Source organism: Alligator sinensis, unplaced genomic scaffold, assembly GCF_000455745.1.
Source record: "Alligator sinensis unplaced genomic scaffold, ASM45574v1 scaffold5_1, whole genome shotgun sequence".
Lineage (NCBI taxonomy): Eukaryota > Metazoa > Chordata > Crocodylia > Alligatoridae > Alligator > Alligator sinensis.
In genome coordinates this window covers 333,005-348,541 of record NW_005842213.1, presented here as the reverse complement: position 1 = coordinate 348,541, position 15,537 = coordinate 333,005, and the positions used below count along the sequence as shown (strand labels likewise).

General features: G+C 44.9%; 1 protein-coding gene across 1 annotated transcript in view; it reads right to left on the bottom strand.

Annotated features, from left to right (window-relative positions):
- The window catches only part of LOC102388612 (mucin-5B-like), an 82,320-nt gene that overhangs the window by 30,540 nt on the left and 36,243 nt on the right, over positions 1-15,537 (bottom strand). Inside the window, exons 16-24 of the mRNA XM_025207896.1 lie at positions 15,251-15,500; positions 13,728-13,780; positions 12,380-12,480; positions 11,782-11,933; positions 10,585-10,723; positions 6,596-6,706; positions 5,451-5,630; positions 3,004-3,240; positions 1,659-1,815 (exon numbers count right to left, since the gene is read on the bottom strand). Coding sequence (XP_025063681.1) covers positions 1,659-1,815; positions 3,004-3,240; positions 5,451-5,630; positions 6,596-6,706; positions 10,585-10,723; positions 11,782-11,933; positions 12,380-12,480; positions 13,728-13,780; positions 15,251-15,500 — 1,380 coding nt within the window. The remainder of the gene's footprint in view (positions 1-1,658; positions 1,816-3,003; positions 3,241-5,450; positions 5,631-6,595; positions 6,707-10,584; positions 10,724-11,781; positions 11,934-12,379; positions 12,481-13,727; positions 13,781-15,250; positions 15,501-15,537) is intronic.

The following is a 15,537-nucleotide window of genomic DNA, read 5'->3' as shown; positions in this document are numbered from 1 at the left end:
AACCTGTACAGAAGTTAGGATTTTTCCCTTCTTATTAGGGATGTGTGAAGCGGGCCCTAATTGATTTGGATTTGGATTCAGCCTGAATCAGGGACAGGCTAATCAGGGACAATTAATTGATTCGGATCACTGTCTGTGATTCGATTCGGCCAAATCCGAATCTGAAGATTCGATGCTATTTCAGAGAATCAGTGATTCAGACACAGACACACCTTTAAAAGTTTTTTCTATGTACCTTAAAGTACCAGCGTGGCTCGTGATCGCTGATGCTGGGGCAGATGGAGCATCCCACAGGCGCACGGGGGGGTGGGGGTGGGGGGGCTCACATGCCTAACAGTGAACCTGGAAGTGGACTAGAAGTAATTCTGGTCCACTTCTGGGTCTGTTGGGGAGTGTGTGTGGGGGGGGCCACACACGGCTCAGCAATTGGCTGCAGGGGGACCCCAGGTGCCCCCCTCAGACCCAGGAGGCACCCAGTCACTGAGCCGGGGGGGGCACAGGGGGCCCCCCGGCGCACTCCCCAGTGGACCTGGAAGCAGACCAGAAGTACTTCTGGTCTTCTTCTGGGTCTGCTGCTGACCGTGCTGGGGAGCCTCCCATGCTTCTGTGGGATGCTCCATGCACCCCACCATCACAAACTACCTGCTACCTAGAGGTATGTAGAAAAAACATTTAAAGCTGTGTCTATGTCCAAATCTCTGAATCTTTCCAAATCTCTCCAAATCAATTCAGAGAGATTAAAGGGTCCTCTGATTCAATTCAGATTCAGCCACTGAATCGGGCCGAATCTCCACTGAATCGAATCAGGGACTGAAGCTTCCCACAGCCCTACTTATCTGAAATATGCTTGTCTGCATGCAAACAGCTTCATAATGTGCATGGGCTGAGGCACACGACTCCTGAGGAGAGGCTGAGGGCACTGGACTTATTTAGTTTGGAGAAGAGAAGACTGAGGTGGGATCTAATCAATTATGTGAAGGGTGGTTACAAAGAGGATAGAGCTAGACTGTTCTCAGTGGTGGCAGGTAACAGAACAAGGAGCAATGGTCTCAAGTTGCAGAAAGGGAAGTTTAGGTTAGATATTAGGAAAAATTTTCTCATGAGTCAAACACTGGAACATGCAACCCAGAGAGATTGTGGAATCTCCATCCTTGGAGGTTTTCAAGACCTTGGCAGACAAAATCTTGGCTGGGATGATAGTTGAGAATGGTACTGCCTTGAGAAGGGGCTGGGTTAGATGACCTCCTGAGGTCCCTTCCCACCCTAAGCTTCTATGATTCTATGGGTATCTATGCATGAGTCCCTCCATGTTCTTATTAGAATGTGTCAGAGCAGACTCAATTTATCAAGTGTTCTAATCAGAACTCTCCAGCGTGCTGCAGCATCTCATGTATTGTGTAATTGGACCACAAAGGGGCTTGTTATGGCGGGGGGGGGGGGGGGGGGGGGTGTGTGCTTTCACTAAACTCATTGAACAAGCTTTAGTTAAAGTGCCCCTGCCACCATTTTGAAATGTGGGATGCTGAACACATGAGATGCTGTGTTTTCATTAGAGTGGCTCCTGACAGCTTTTCTAATTAAAATGTCCCCTCCCTCCCCACCCTGGAGCACATGTAAAAACGCCCTATGATTCTATGATTTTCATAGTGAGTACTTACGACAAATGGTAGGACTCCTCCAGTCAATACAGACACCAGCTCTGCTGCAACTTCTTGAATAAGCAGCAACTGTCGTACAGAAGCACTCACAGTCTCCTGCACTGTCGCAGCCACAAAAGTCAAAGACACAAGACTCGTAAAATGGAATTGGGTCAACCTAGTAAGATAACAAAGACTCTGTTATAACAGCTCTTCCTTCACAGAACTATCTTAGCTGAGACAAAAGGTCTCAGTAATCTGCCATTCAGTGCCATATTCTTTGACATAATCAGGATAAAGGTGCTGAACATGCCATTAGAATTTCAGCTGTGCAGCATAGGACTGAATAGGGCAGGACTCCTCCAAATGTCTGTAGCACTTCAAAGTATATAAAACAAAATCCTAACACCACTGAGTGGAACAAGGCTGGATTTTGCTTGTGTCTTTGGACATGTTTACTCAGGGATACTTGGGAAAATTAGGGTGAAATAATTTATGAACTTCATTAATTAAACTATTTTAAACCTTTATGTGGATATATTTTCAGTCACAATATCAATGGCCTTAATTTGGTTTAGATCAGGGTTTGGAAACCTATGGCCTGCAGGGAGGATTTGGCTGTGAAGGGATTTTATCCAGCTTGCCAAGTACACCAAAAAATCCCAGGTCCCAGGTGTCACCCTGTGCCTGCTACTGTAAGGACTCTCCACTGCCTCCCCCACCCCCCTCCACAGCCTGGTCCACTGCCCACACTTTCCCAGTCTGGCTGGGCAACGGGAGCACCCAGGAGACCTAGCCCAGGCAAGTCAGAGCTGCTTAGGACCATGCAGAGTTTCCAAGACACATGTGAATGTCTGTGAGACTTGCATGGCCTCAGCCCTTCCCCGCCACCCCACCTTACTTCCCACTGAAGGGGGAACCAGAACCCCAGAGGAGCTGGGAGCATGTTGGGAACTGTAGTCTGGCCTCCCATAGGACCACACTTTGTTAATTTTTCCCCACCATTAGTACAAAGTTACCAACCCCTAGCTTAGATTAATTCAGTCTGGATCTAAACTAAGCCAAATTAAGGCCATCTTAACTCCCACCTCTTGTTAATGTAGATGATTTTTTCTGAGAATTCTTAGGCTATGCTAGGTTACATTATCTTTAAGGTTTTCAGCTAATTGGTATTTTTTCCCTCTGTAAGAATTATTTTCTGGGTCTTTGACTATCTTCATTCTATTTTGCTGAATTAATCTAATCATGATGTGGGTTCTCCTGGGTGTCTATGAAACTTCCTTCCCAGTCAGTAGGATCTGGGTCTAAATTTACTGAATCCTTATGAAGTGAAAAGTCTCTAAAGTTAATAAGAGAGTGAAATTACCTTACTGTGGCAAGTTCTAAAGATATCACTCTTAATAATGCTGCAGTGTTTTTGTCCCAGCATAGACTTGAAAGGCTGATCAGCACATGGGTCAGTCACATTTATATTAGTGCAGGTACTAGTAACTTTCCAGCTATTCCCAAACTCCTGCACATTCATCTCCACTGACTGCCCTCTGGTGGTAAAGTCATTCATTGAGCGGCTGTCAAAGTCTCCACAAAGACCACAGACCTTGCCCTATGGAATAAATATAAATTATAATTAAGTACTGACCTCTCCTGCCGCTCCTCCTGTTCTCAAATATGGTCTGCTTTTCCATCAAATCTATACTGAAAAAAGTAAATGACTTCCAAATCTCTGCAAATTCCAAACAACCCTTAGAGCTCTTTATCTTGCAGTGCACACCTTGGAAGAATTGTGGTATAAGAGACAAAATAAAGCCCAATAAGCCCTATTGCATTAAAATCTGTTCTAGCTTTCTGTCGCAGGGCACCTTGGTGCCCTGCTCCTAGAGAGAGGAAACTGCCAGGGACAGAGAGCCCTGGCAGGGAATAAGGAGCACAGCTGTGGGTTGCCTGGGGCAACCAGGAGGTCAGCTGACTGGAAGGGGCAGGGCCTGGCCCTCATAAAGCCCAGGGCTGAGGCCAGGCTGGCAGTTCCCTGCCAGCAGCCAGAGAGGCAGGAGCTTCTGGAGTTAAGATGCGGGAACCGCAGGTACAGCTCAAGCCAGATAAAAGAAGGCAGCTCTAAGATGTCTGAGCAACGTGGTTATAGCCAGGCGGCTTATAGTTATGTTATAGCCTAGGGACTTGTGTTTTGCGTTGTGGTTGTTATGTATTACACTGGTGGTTTGGGGAGGCTATTAGGGGTTGGAGGAGGCCTCATAGGGACCCACAGTGGTGTGGGGGCCCCAGCGCCAGTGAGGGCGCAGCATACTCATGTAGGACCCAGCGTAGCATGGGGATCCCAGCGCCAGCGGGCGCAGCACCCGGGGTGCATACACCCCAGCCCCAAAAAGGGGCGTTATTGAGAAGCCCCAGTGCAGACGTGGTGAGCCCCAGAGAAGGAGCGTTATTGAGAAGCCCCAGTGCGGGCGTGGCGAGCCCCAAAGAGGGGGCAACATTATTAGGAAGCCCCAGTATGGGCGTGGCGAGCCCCTGAGGAAGGGCATAGTACTGCAGTGAACCCCGGAGAAGGGTGGAACCCCGCGGTAAACCCCGGAGAGAGGGGGTAGTAGTGCGGTGAGCCCTAGAGAAAGGGGGTAGCAGTGCGGTGGGCCCGAGAGACAGGTGGGTTGAACGTGGGCCCGAGAGACAGGTGGCTTGACCTGAGAAGTCCCAGGGTGGGCACAGAAGTCCCCAGGAGAGGGGTGGCTTTATCGAGAAGGACCCTGACACTACAGAGAAGGCCCAGAGTGGGCGCAGAGAGCCCTAGGAAAAGGGCAGCATTGGAGAGAGAGCCCCAAGAGAGGGGCAGTATTCTAGAGAAGACCCAGAGTGGGCACGGAGAGCCCAGAGAGCGGGCGGCAGTACAGGGGAGGCCCCAGAGAGCGGGCGGCAGTACAGGGAAGGCCCCAGAGAGTGGGCGAGTGTATTCAACAGACCAACGTCTAGTCCAACTGCGAGGCTTGGGGCGTGGTATCGGGGTGGTTGGAGCCATGCATAGCCCATAAGGCTAGGGTGTCCAGGGCACCCATTTGCAGGACAAGACCCACGAGGGGTCCGGGGGTCCAAGGGGACAGAGGTCACAGCGAACCGTGTCCAAGAAGACGTGAGGTAGCCTCCCAACCTTATCTAACAGCAAAGACGTGGCGGGCGAGAAACCGAGGGTGCCCTTGGGCTGACTTGGCACAGAAGAGGGGGCCTTAAGGAGATCATGGCCCTCCTGGAGGACCCCGCCATGACACTTTCCTTCACACTCTGGATAGTTCATAGTACCAATGTGATCACAATAACTTAACTAATGCAATAAGTTGGTTTAATTACAGTGATTGAGAAACACTCTTTTTTTAAAGCATGGATTTCAAATTGGTATTCTATTTTTAAGGGGTATAATTTTCAGATTAAAAATATTTTAGCAAGGTATTGCAGATAAAAAGCAAATTTGGGAGTCCAGGTTAATACTGGGCATGTCTACATGTGCTCCCAACTGTACAGTTGTTACTAACAACTACTACTAACTGTAGTACTTGCTAAAGCAAGTACTAAATGACTGCACAGTAATCGCCATTACTGCTCAGTCCCGGCAGTGCATGGATGCTTTCCAATCCTACTGTGCAGTAGCATTGGCAACACAGTTTGTACTTACCAATGCTACATTATTGTAGTCTTGTGTAGATGCTTGATGTAGCATTTCATGTAAATGTGCCCACTAGCACACAATTGTTCCTCCTAAAAACTGAGGCCCAATTGGAGAATCAGTCTCTCTACCCTTAGTCTTCTACCAACCTGGAAAGATGGTGCCAGTTGGACAATCACTGTGGTCTTTTGGTCCCACATTAAGGTCATTCCCTGGGTAGTTTCAATCACAATATAAATTCCTCGGAGATCCACTTTGTAATTCTTTTCAGCTGTTAGATCAGTGGTTATCTCCTGAATTTTCCCCTCCAAGAGTCTAATTTCACTGTTCTAGAACAAGGAATTAGATTGCACTGAAGAAAACAAGAATTAAATCACAACTGAATAGAAAATACAACACTACAATGAGGAAGAGGCTCTTTCCTTTGCAGCTAGGGAGCCTTCTGTGATGAGGATACAACAGTCTGGCAGCCCCTGCCCTGTGTTCAAGCCATGAGACTTGAATATAACCATTCCTCCCACCTCCACATACAGCCCTAAATCCCTACAAATTGATTCTTTTATTATGGGCTGCTGTCTCCTTCGCTTACTCCACTTAAATGCCAAGCCTTGGCCATTCTGACCAGTTCTAAATGCTGCCTCATCTCACACATTTCTGTTTTTCTGGCTTTTTTGGTTTCAACAAAGAAATCTCTAGTGCAAGCTTCCTGGTTTGATTACCCCACCTACAAACTGAGTGTATCTACACATCACCATACAGCAATGTTGTTACTGTGCCATCCTTTATTTCTTCCTTTTGGAAATACTAAAACACAGTGCAGTAACTGCCCATACTATGCCATACAGGTGGCTCACACTTAGATTTCCCTGCTACGTCACGGTAGCAGTACCCCGTTGTCCTCCACTGCTGATTAGTAGAGGACACTGCCACTCCCTCCTGATCACCAGCGAAGCTAAAACAGCAATTTTAAACATGGCACCATTTTTGCCTCCCTGCCAGTCAGCAGCAAACAGCAGGGCCATCCAGGGCCCCTCATCCAATCAGTGGCAGGAGGCAAAAACGATGCCATATTTAAAACCATAGTTTTTGCTTCCCTGCTAATCAAGTGCAAGCTGCAAGTGGGGCCCCTCCACCAATCAGTGGGGGGAGGCTGTGAGGGAACCTGCAAGATTAAAGGACCCACAGTGCACCCCACTTCTGCCATGAACTTGATAAGTTCCTACCCATATCCCATCTAACCAGCCACCACCCTGCCCCCAACATAATTCAGAGTTAAAACTGATTTTGGACACACCTCAAGAATCAATGTGATCTTCATGGAACAGATGGACAGTGATTTTCCACATGCATTGTTCTGAGTTACAATTCGGAAGGTGCCATCATTAGGGTTATTGGGGCAAAAGTCCTTAGCAAAACAAAGAAAAGCATATTACATCTTTTTATCCGACAAGTATAAGTTTTAAACATTCCCATAAATGAATTATGAGACTCATATTTGACTGCACCTTTTGAATCATCATTGCATTCCAATTTTCTGAAGTACTCAGTGTTGGTTTTATTGTGCTTATTTAAGTCAATGGCTGTTTTAACAGAAAGCATAGCTAAGTGAAAGACTGAACATTTTTATAAACCTACTTACATTTCTAAATATAAATAGTAGAGTCCTTTGTTAAGACTTCTTTTCCTATACAGAGCATTTTCACAAAAAACAGAAGACTGAAAAATTGGGACCTTGAATCCTGTTCATTTCATTACCTGTAAGTTGAATTTTACAATAATCTCTAACAAAAAATGTTTTGTCTGTAGAATTACCTATACTGTAGCAGCAGTTATGTCTTTCAAAGAGGCACGAGGGTTAAAATATGGAAAAATGTTGCCAGCAAATCCAGCAAAGCCATCCCAGTTTCCTCTAGGTATTGAAGTCAGTGGAGTTACTCCAAGGATAAATGTGGCCCTTGGATGTTAACCATTTAACAATATACACACAATACAAAGCACACTCTATAATCAGGCTGGAATCATTTGGAAGTAGGCATAGAGGACCAAATTCAAAGAGAAAGCTAAGCCCAATTTTTGCTGGTTCTGCATACAGCTTTACCCAGACAATTCAATGTATAAATTAAACCAGTTTAAAGGCCAGATCTCATTATTATTACTGGGGAATCAAACTGAAGTGATGGTTCAACACAGCACTATATAAAAAGGCCATGAGGAGATGAAGAAAGAAATTGTGTTTAAAAAAAAAATCTAAATTAATGCCATGTACTCAGGGTATATTGCCCGTTAACCATATATTTGCTAGTCCTGGTGAACTTTAGGTTGTCTCCTAGGATTTTTTCTAGTTGAGATATAGCCCATAAGCAAGGGTATCAGAATCTGTATGCCAGAATCTGTGCTGTTTCTCCAAGGATAAATTAGAACCCTTCGTACCTCTTCAAAAATAAGCTTTGGAGTCCAGCTGAGTTGTGGGAGTGTAGCAGGGTGGACTGACAAGAGGCATTTACCAGGAAAAGTAATATGCATGTGTGAGGTTGGATACTGAGGCAGAGCACAATCAGGGTACTTGCCATGTAGTGTGCTGCTGCAGGCTACAGAGCAGCCTGCATGGTGAGCAGCAGGGAGATTCCTTCAGTGCTCTGTCACTTTAAGGCCTGAGAGCAGGCAGCTGGCAAGTGCAGGCCAGCCCTCATGAGGTGGCCATTTTAGATCCCGGCTCTCTGGGCTGAGGCAGCAGTGTACTGTAAGCATCTGAAGGAGCAACAACATCCAGCTGAGCTGCTGCTCATAAAAATCCTTGGCGGTAAGGAAGGAACTACAGGGATGGCAGGAGGTTCCTATAGACAAGTGGGGTCCTGAGTCCCAGGAAGAAGATTTCAGCCGAGTTAGAACAAGGCCCAGCCTAGGCATGGGGCTAACAGCTGGTGGGCCTACAAGGAATCCAGGGAAGCCCAGGAGTAGAAGAGGGCTCTCTGGTGGTATCCAGGAGGGACCCCTCTCTGGGGTATGGGTGTCAGCAGTGGCTAAGTTGAGTCTCTGATCCCTCACACTGCTCAATGCAAGAGGGCCAAGGCCAAAGGGCAATTAAGCCCAATGTGAGGGGCAGGCCAGGGCCACTGTGAGCTCTTTGGCACCCCAACTGACCTGGAGGTGGGGCCAGAGCCTGCAAAGGCTGAAGGTCCCTTCGATGCGGAGACATCACAGCCAAAGAGGGCAAGGATCAGTGAGCATGCAAGATGTTATCAGATCAGAATGGGGTCAGAGTGAGAGTTGGGCCCAATGAGAAAGAGAGCCCAAGTACATCAGCCAGGTGCCCTAATGAGGGAACTAGACCAGGGCAGGATATGTCTGCTTGGTTCTGGGTAAGACCAAAAACTACAGCCTGCAGAGGAAGTGTGGTCTGGTGGGGCTGTCCATGGTGGGACAGTCCCCCAAAAATGCCAGACCAGTTACCTCCCTGATGAAAGGCAGGTAGAAGCACCTTAAAACCCCAGCCCCCACCATCCAGTGGGTCATTCAGATCAGAGGGAAGGAGGGTCAGGCATGCTTAGACAGAGGCACCCGAGCCCCTAGGAGTGTAAGACCCCGGAGCATAGTGGGCCCAAGTCCACCTATGAGAGAGGCACCTGAGCCCAAGGAGGTATAATACCCCAAGGCCCCATCATAGGGACAGAGTGTGGGCCCCAGTGAGCAGGGGTAAAGTAGTTACCCTGGTGAAGGGGTAGAGTGTTGAGGCCCCAGGAAGGGGGCATTTAGGTCCAGGTAAGTCTTCAGATACCTAAGGCCACAGTGGGCCTGAGACCGAGAGGGCAAGTAATTGGCCCTAATTAGAGGGTGCAAACGAGGAGTTACCCAGCAAGGGGCTTGAGTCAGAACTCTGCCCAGGGCAAGGTGAATTGGCTGGTCAACACTCAGAAGAGACTCGCAGGAGAGGCCCAAAGACTGGCCCTAGTTCAGTCTAAGGAGTGTGAGTAGGCAAGCCTAATGGCCTACAGGAGCCACTCAAGGGAAAAGGGCAAGTCAAATGTGGCCCTGTTTGGGGCAGCAAGTAAGAGGCCCAGTGAGAGTGGGTGGAGTACTAGAAGCCCAGTGGGAGCAGGTGGTGTGAATGAGGTCCGTTGGGGTGGAATGATAGGATGAATGCGTAAGGCTGAGCAAGGGGCTGAATTTGGCTCAGCCTCAAGCTGGAGCAAACAGCAACTCAAGGATAACATCTGCAAGGCTTGGAACACGATAAGGAAAGGTTGGAGTCATATGTAAACCTCTAGGCATCAAGGTCTTGAATGGGCAGCCTCCCGCTTATATTGTAACACCAGTTTACCTTACAACAAAGGCATGGCAGGAGAGACCAGGCAGACTGCCCTAGACAGGTGGGTGGGCCAGTACTGTGACCAGGCCTGGGAGATTGTCCCCTGTCACAGCCACACAATTGAGATATCTATACTCAATTATAAACAGAGTCTGGTGCCATTATTTTTCTTCCAAACACCACAGGACAAAGGGTGCCCTGATTTCCTCATTATCTCTTCTGAAACAGGATTTTTTTTTCAGTTAGTTTGACAGTCCTAGCAAAAACTTGTAAGGCTGGGCCCCAGTATTAAACTGATAGGTATAATGTTCTTGTAGAGATACCAGCAGTGCAGCAACATGGCTGGGCAACTGGGGCAAAGCAGAAGTGATCACTTCTAGTTCCTGAATGCAAAAAGGCAGTCACCAGTAGCAGCAATTTTACACCACCCCCGCTTCCTCCCACACACATCAAGTTGTCACCCAGGGCAGTTGCCTCTGTCATTCCCCCTCAGGCCGCTGAGAGATACCTTTGCACTGTCCTCTGCTCAGAATCCTGCCCAACTGTTTTGGGTCTCTTCCTGGAAAGGAAGCTCCTGCCCTTCAGCTCCTGCTCCAGCTGTGAGACTGTAGTGGATCCTACAGCTGTAATATCCCAACTATACCTTAAGCAACAGACTAATGAAGCCACATGGCAGAGGATTGTGCAGTCATATCCTACACTCAGAATCTTATTACATGATATCCTGGAGGCAACCCTCAGGGAGCTGAACACTGCTTGTGGGGCTTTTAAACACTGACTGTCATTCTTTTTCTGAGGAAATTTCACTACTTCTGCTGTGGCCTGGGTTCCTTTACAGCCATGAAGGGGTGGAGGGGTAGAATCTTTTCTTAGTGTCTCTTATCTTATATAGGATAGACTTCTGAGCACTTCAAGGCAACACTGACTTGAGCCTGTGAAAAGCAGCAGGACTCAGAATGGCAATAAAACCTTGATACCTGAGCTAGAATATAATCACAGTCGCCCATGAAATTATACTTCTCTTCATCAAAAGTCCAGTAATGTCCATTTCCATACACTGTGCATACTCCATGGCAGATGTTACCTGTACAGTTCCATTGCCTGTTGTTACATGTGCTAAAAGATAAAATGTAAAAGATCACAATTTTTCCATGATGGATGGTCTTACATAAATCAAGGTAGATATTAAATAATTCAGAGTTTAAGATTAATTTATTTCAGCTGGTTTCACTTGGTTAGAGAAAACATATACCCCTCAAATTCCCGGTTTTAGACTGGTAAGCTAAGTTGAAGTCTTTCCTATCAATTGTATTACTGAGGCACAAATTTGACTTTTTTACATTTTATATAAGGTGTTTCCTCAAAGACATCCATCCAGTTTCCTCAGCCATAGGCAGCAGGTGCTACATAAACTACAGCAACAACTTCAGAAATGCAGTTATTTCCTGAGAACATCAGATTTCCTCAAATTCAGCCTTACTGGGGTTTAGCTCTTCTTATAAGGCTCAGCTACACCCAACAGGTAGGTTCAAACTGGGGGCACTGCTGAAGAGTGCAGAGAGAGCCACAATATAGCAGAAGTTCTCCCATAGCCTACTGGTGCTGTTGTAACTATGGAACAGGAAGCACAATCCTACTTGCTTCCCATCCATTTTAGGTTGCCCAGAGCCCACACCAAGTATAGCAGAAAGCAGTCCGCACATGTAGGTGAAGACTTAGGTGCATCCCTGGCTACTATCTGTGCACAGATGTTGAATTAGGAGAGAAGCCTCTGGCAATTTCACCTTTACTACTCATAAAACATCTGGCTGTAATCTAGCTCTCAACCAGGCAGGGATCTGAGTGTTTCATGTGTAGGTACATGAGCAATTTACAGAGGAGGCCAAAAATAATACGAAGAGAAGCTAGCACCTTTTGTCCCTATATATGCAAATGAATTATATAATGTGTGGGGAAAGGGGGTGCTGAAAGGGAGCCAGCATGATGATCCTGGGCTAATTTTAAAATGCACTTTGCATCCGTACATATACCTCTGAGGAAGTGGGGGCAGGGGGCTGAGCATTTGATTTTTATTTTGTTTTTGGATCATTTGCCCTGCTGTTTTTAACAGCCATTTTACTAGCCATCACCTTCTGACACAGTGAGTGATAATAAAAGAATGTGGAATATTATACCACGTGTTACAGCCGATTATGATGGTTTCCCCTGGCTTATGGAAACTTCCTCCATGGACACATGGACACTGGTCTTCAGCAATACAGCCCCCTTTGCCATCAGATACAAGCCCATCAGGACATATGCAGCCAGAGACACATTCTGTGACATACTGTGAACATGAAAAAATAATGCAAAGTGGTATATTAGTTAACCAGGTAGGAGAAAGAAAAATCGCAGACAGTTGGCCATGGGTGCAAAACTACAGCTGCAAACCAGAAGTTAGGCCAAAGACAATCTACAAATCGGGTCCATTATATTATTTTGGAAGCCATAGATATTACAGATCTATAGTTTTCTGTGGATTGATTTATTTTATGCATGTAGGAAAGCAGATTTTTTTCAAAAAAACTCAACAAGTCAGATTGCTGCAAACCATTAAAATGAGTCATGACAGGCATAATGAAAAAGTAGATAGTTATAGCTGTGGTTAATAACTGAATATAGGTTGTTTGCAAACAATGTAATGCACTGTCATTACCATTTGTTAAGAACAGTTGTACATGCAGAATAGTGTTAGTCATGCATCTTTTAGCTACTATGAATTTAACCCCTTACACACTGCATGTCCTGTGTCTTACAACTTTTCTGGCACTCAGATCCAATGGTCCCTGGCCCAGCAGAAGTGCAGTCGAAGTAGTACATAGGAGGAGGGCACTCTACAAGAGAGAAAAAGCCATAACATAAGGGTCAGCTGATGAAACTCATGTGGATGTCATCTTATAGTGTTTTCCATACCAAACATTTCAAAGTGCATTATGGAGCATACCAGCTGTATTTCTGGGATTTTCTTTCATAGAGTCTTGAGCTGAGATTCTAAAGGGGAAACTAACAGATTTTTTTTTTGTTTCCAAAAGCACTGCCCCTGTCATTGGATTTACTAAATATTTTTCTTTTTCTTTAAATTATAAAATATACAAAGTAAACTTTTCCTACTTCCCCCAAGAAAGTTTGCCACCAGTGGCTCCAGCTGCCCCTTCTTACATTGAAAAATCTTGCTGTAAATCTGAGCTGAAAATGGTTTTGAAATTTTTTTAAAGATAAACTATCTGACAGGGATGTGTGTGGGGGATAATTTGGAAACCCTGTAGAGGAATAATGTTGTAACTCTGGATCCAATTGTTGTAGTGTGGGGCCTTTCCTTTTAATATCTACTACTCACTGCCTTGGTTCTGTCCATATTTGTGTTCTTCCTAGGCTTAATGTAGCACAAGATATAGAAGGAATCTGCAGCCTAGCAGATGTAACAACAGAGTGGAGCATCCCACCAATAGCAGCTGCCCCTCCTTTTCCCAACAACACATACTTTTCCATCCGTGAACCTTGCTCACCCATTATGTCTCTAACAGGGATGAAGCAGACTCGTGTGGCACAGGAAAGCATGGAACCCCTTATTCTTTCATGAAATAAAGAATTCCCACAAAAGAACATGTCTTACTATGCTGTCAGAATTGAATTATTTGTGATATTGGAACACACATCCTTCTTGGGGGAGACAAAGAAATACACCATTGTGCGAGGCACATCAGAAATTCTAGATAAGTGCGTATCTGAGGCTAAGTGCATCATGAAGAAAGTCATTAGTCAAATGAACCATACTTCCATTTCTGAAGGATTCATTCTTAAAAAGCTGAAAGCATAGTGGGGGAAAAAAGCACTTTTTTCATCTTATGAGGTTTGGGATATATATATATATATTTTTTTTTTTTTAAGTTCAACAAGTTTGGAAATACTTTACAAAGAAAATGTATCCAAAAAGCTACTATGCTTCCAACCTCTAACTCACACATTTCAGGGAGAACCAGGATGTGGATACAATAGCACTACATATTAAAAAGGGACAAATATTTTGAAAATAAATAACTTTTAAAGGACATCTTAATTCCCAACTTTAATAAAGTCTCACCTTTATCTATCATGGTTTCTCCAATGCAGTCTAATCTTCCTTGAATGCATTTGCTAAAGAAATTTCATAAAATAAGAAACACATCAGTTCTTTGCACATTTGTATTAGAAAGCAAAAGTTGTCTAAAGTTGTCACACCAGCATGAAGGGGTCATAAAGTTTCTCATGTTCTGAAACAGAATTGTCACCACAGACAGAAGGTGAGGGAAGTAAGACGCACAAGATTTATGCTCTATCCTCTCCTTTTCCACTGACTTGTGCATCATTAAGCAATTCAGTTCAATTCATTTAATTTTTCTCCTTATCTGTAAAATGACTCAAGGGCACTGGGATACAAAATTAATGTTTTCAAAGTACTTTGAGATCCTTGAATAAAAGGGATTATATAAAGAGCAAATTGTTATAATCCAGTGATGCACTCAGTTGGTTGAAAATGCCCATTATTTTTCACTTGAAATTTAAAACATTTTATTTTTACCATGTGTTAGAATTTCTCAAATGTCCGTTTTTCAAAACTGAAGTTTGTGCTCCCCCAAAACTGTTTTTGTCTTACAATCTTCCTTTTTGGAAGAAATAAAATGTTTCTGTTCATAGGTTTTCACACCGAAAAGGGACATTGTGACAACAATCAATTTTGTTCCACAATAAAATTTTATTTCTGATGTTTATTGCAAAACTGTATGTTGAAAGGGGACTATCAATAAAGTCTAATAGTATATGGGCATATCTACATGTGCTGATTTAAGGCACGTTAGACATTTTTAAGGCTCATTAGGGCATATATGAGCCCATGTATGAGGTCTGTACATGCCCTATGAGTAAGATATCTGAGACCAAACTATAAAGCTACCAGTCCCTTGCCATATCCACTTTCACTCCTACCATTTAACATTGCTTTTTCTGTACCTCATTAATGATTCCCTTTTTCCATGTGCCTACTAACTCCACTTTTTCAACTCAGCTAGCCCGTCTTCCCTCCCTTTTGACCTCTTATTACCTCCTTTCTCTTATTACCTCTTAATACCTCCATACCCTTCACTTCTGCCTACAGCCATTAATATTCCTTCTCACTCCTGGTATTGATGTGTGGTTCCCACCTTCTTTTTTAGAAACCTCTTGTCCACTGCTGCAGTACCTGGCTTTACACCCGAGGCAGAGAAGTAGCAAGGCAGCTAGGTGCCTGGGACAGCTGCGATTCATGGAAGCAGTGCCGAATTGCAGCTCCTGCCTTGTTGGCAGCACAATTATGCAGCTGCAGTGGCATCTGTTAATTTTCCAGCCCCTTCCAAGTTGGTGCCCAGGAGATTGTCTCAGGTGCCCAATCTTAGTTATGCCACTGCTCTGAAGTGCTGCTCCATTCAGTGGTACTGAAGCCTGCGCCAGTATTATCACATGGAAAAAAAATACCATTGTCCCCTTGTATGATACAAATTTATTCAGCAAGTATTACTTGCACAAACAACAGTGCGTATAACATTTCAGTGCAGCTATGATGCAATCATTACCTCATCAGAATCAACATACCACATCATTTCGTCCTCTTGGAAGGATTTCTCCACTTCAATGATTTGGCCTTTATAGTAGCATGGACAGTTCTCTGGAAGCACACAGTGCTCATCTGCATTTAGGTAAGTCCCCTCAGGGCAACCACAGCCCTCCATAGGAATGCTCTTGACACTACACAGGCGATCAAGCTCACTCAGCGAGCGGCAGGAGTAGTTACAGAACTTCACGGAATAACTGTACACCATCGTTTCAGGACAATCAGAGACATCTTTGCAAAATAAATAAAACAAAGCCGGAAATGGTCT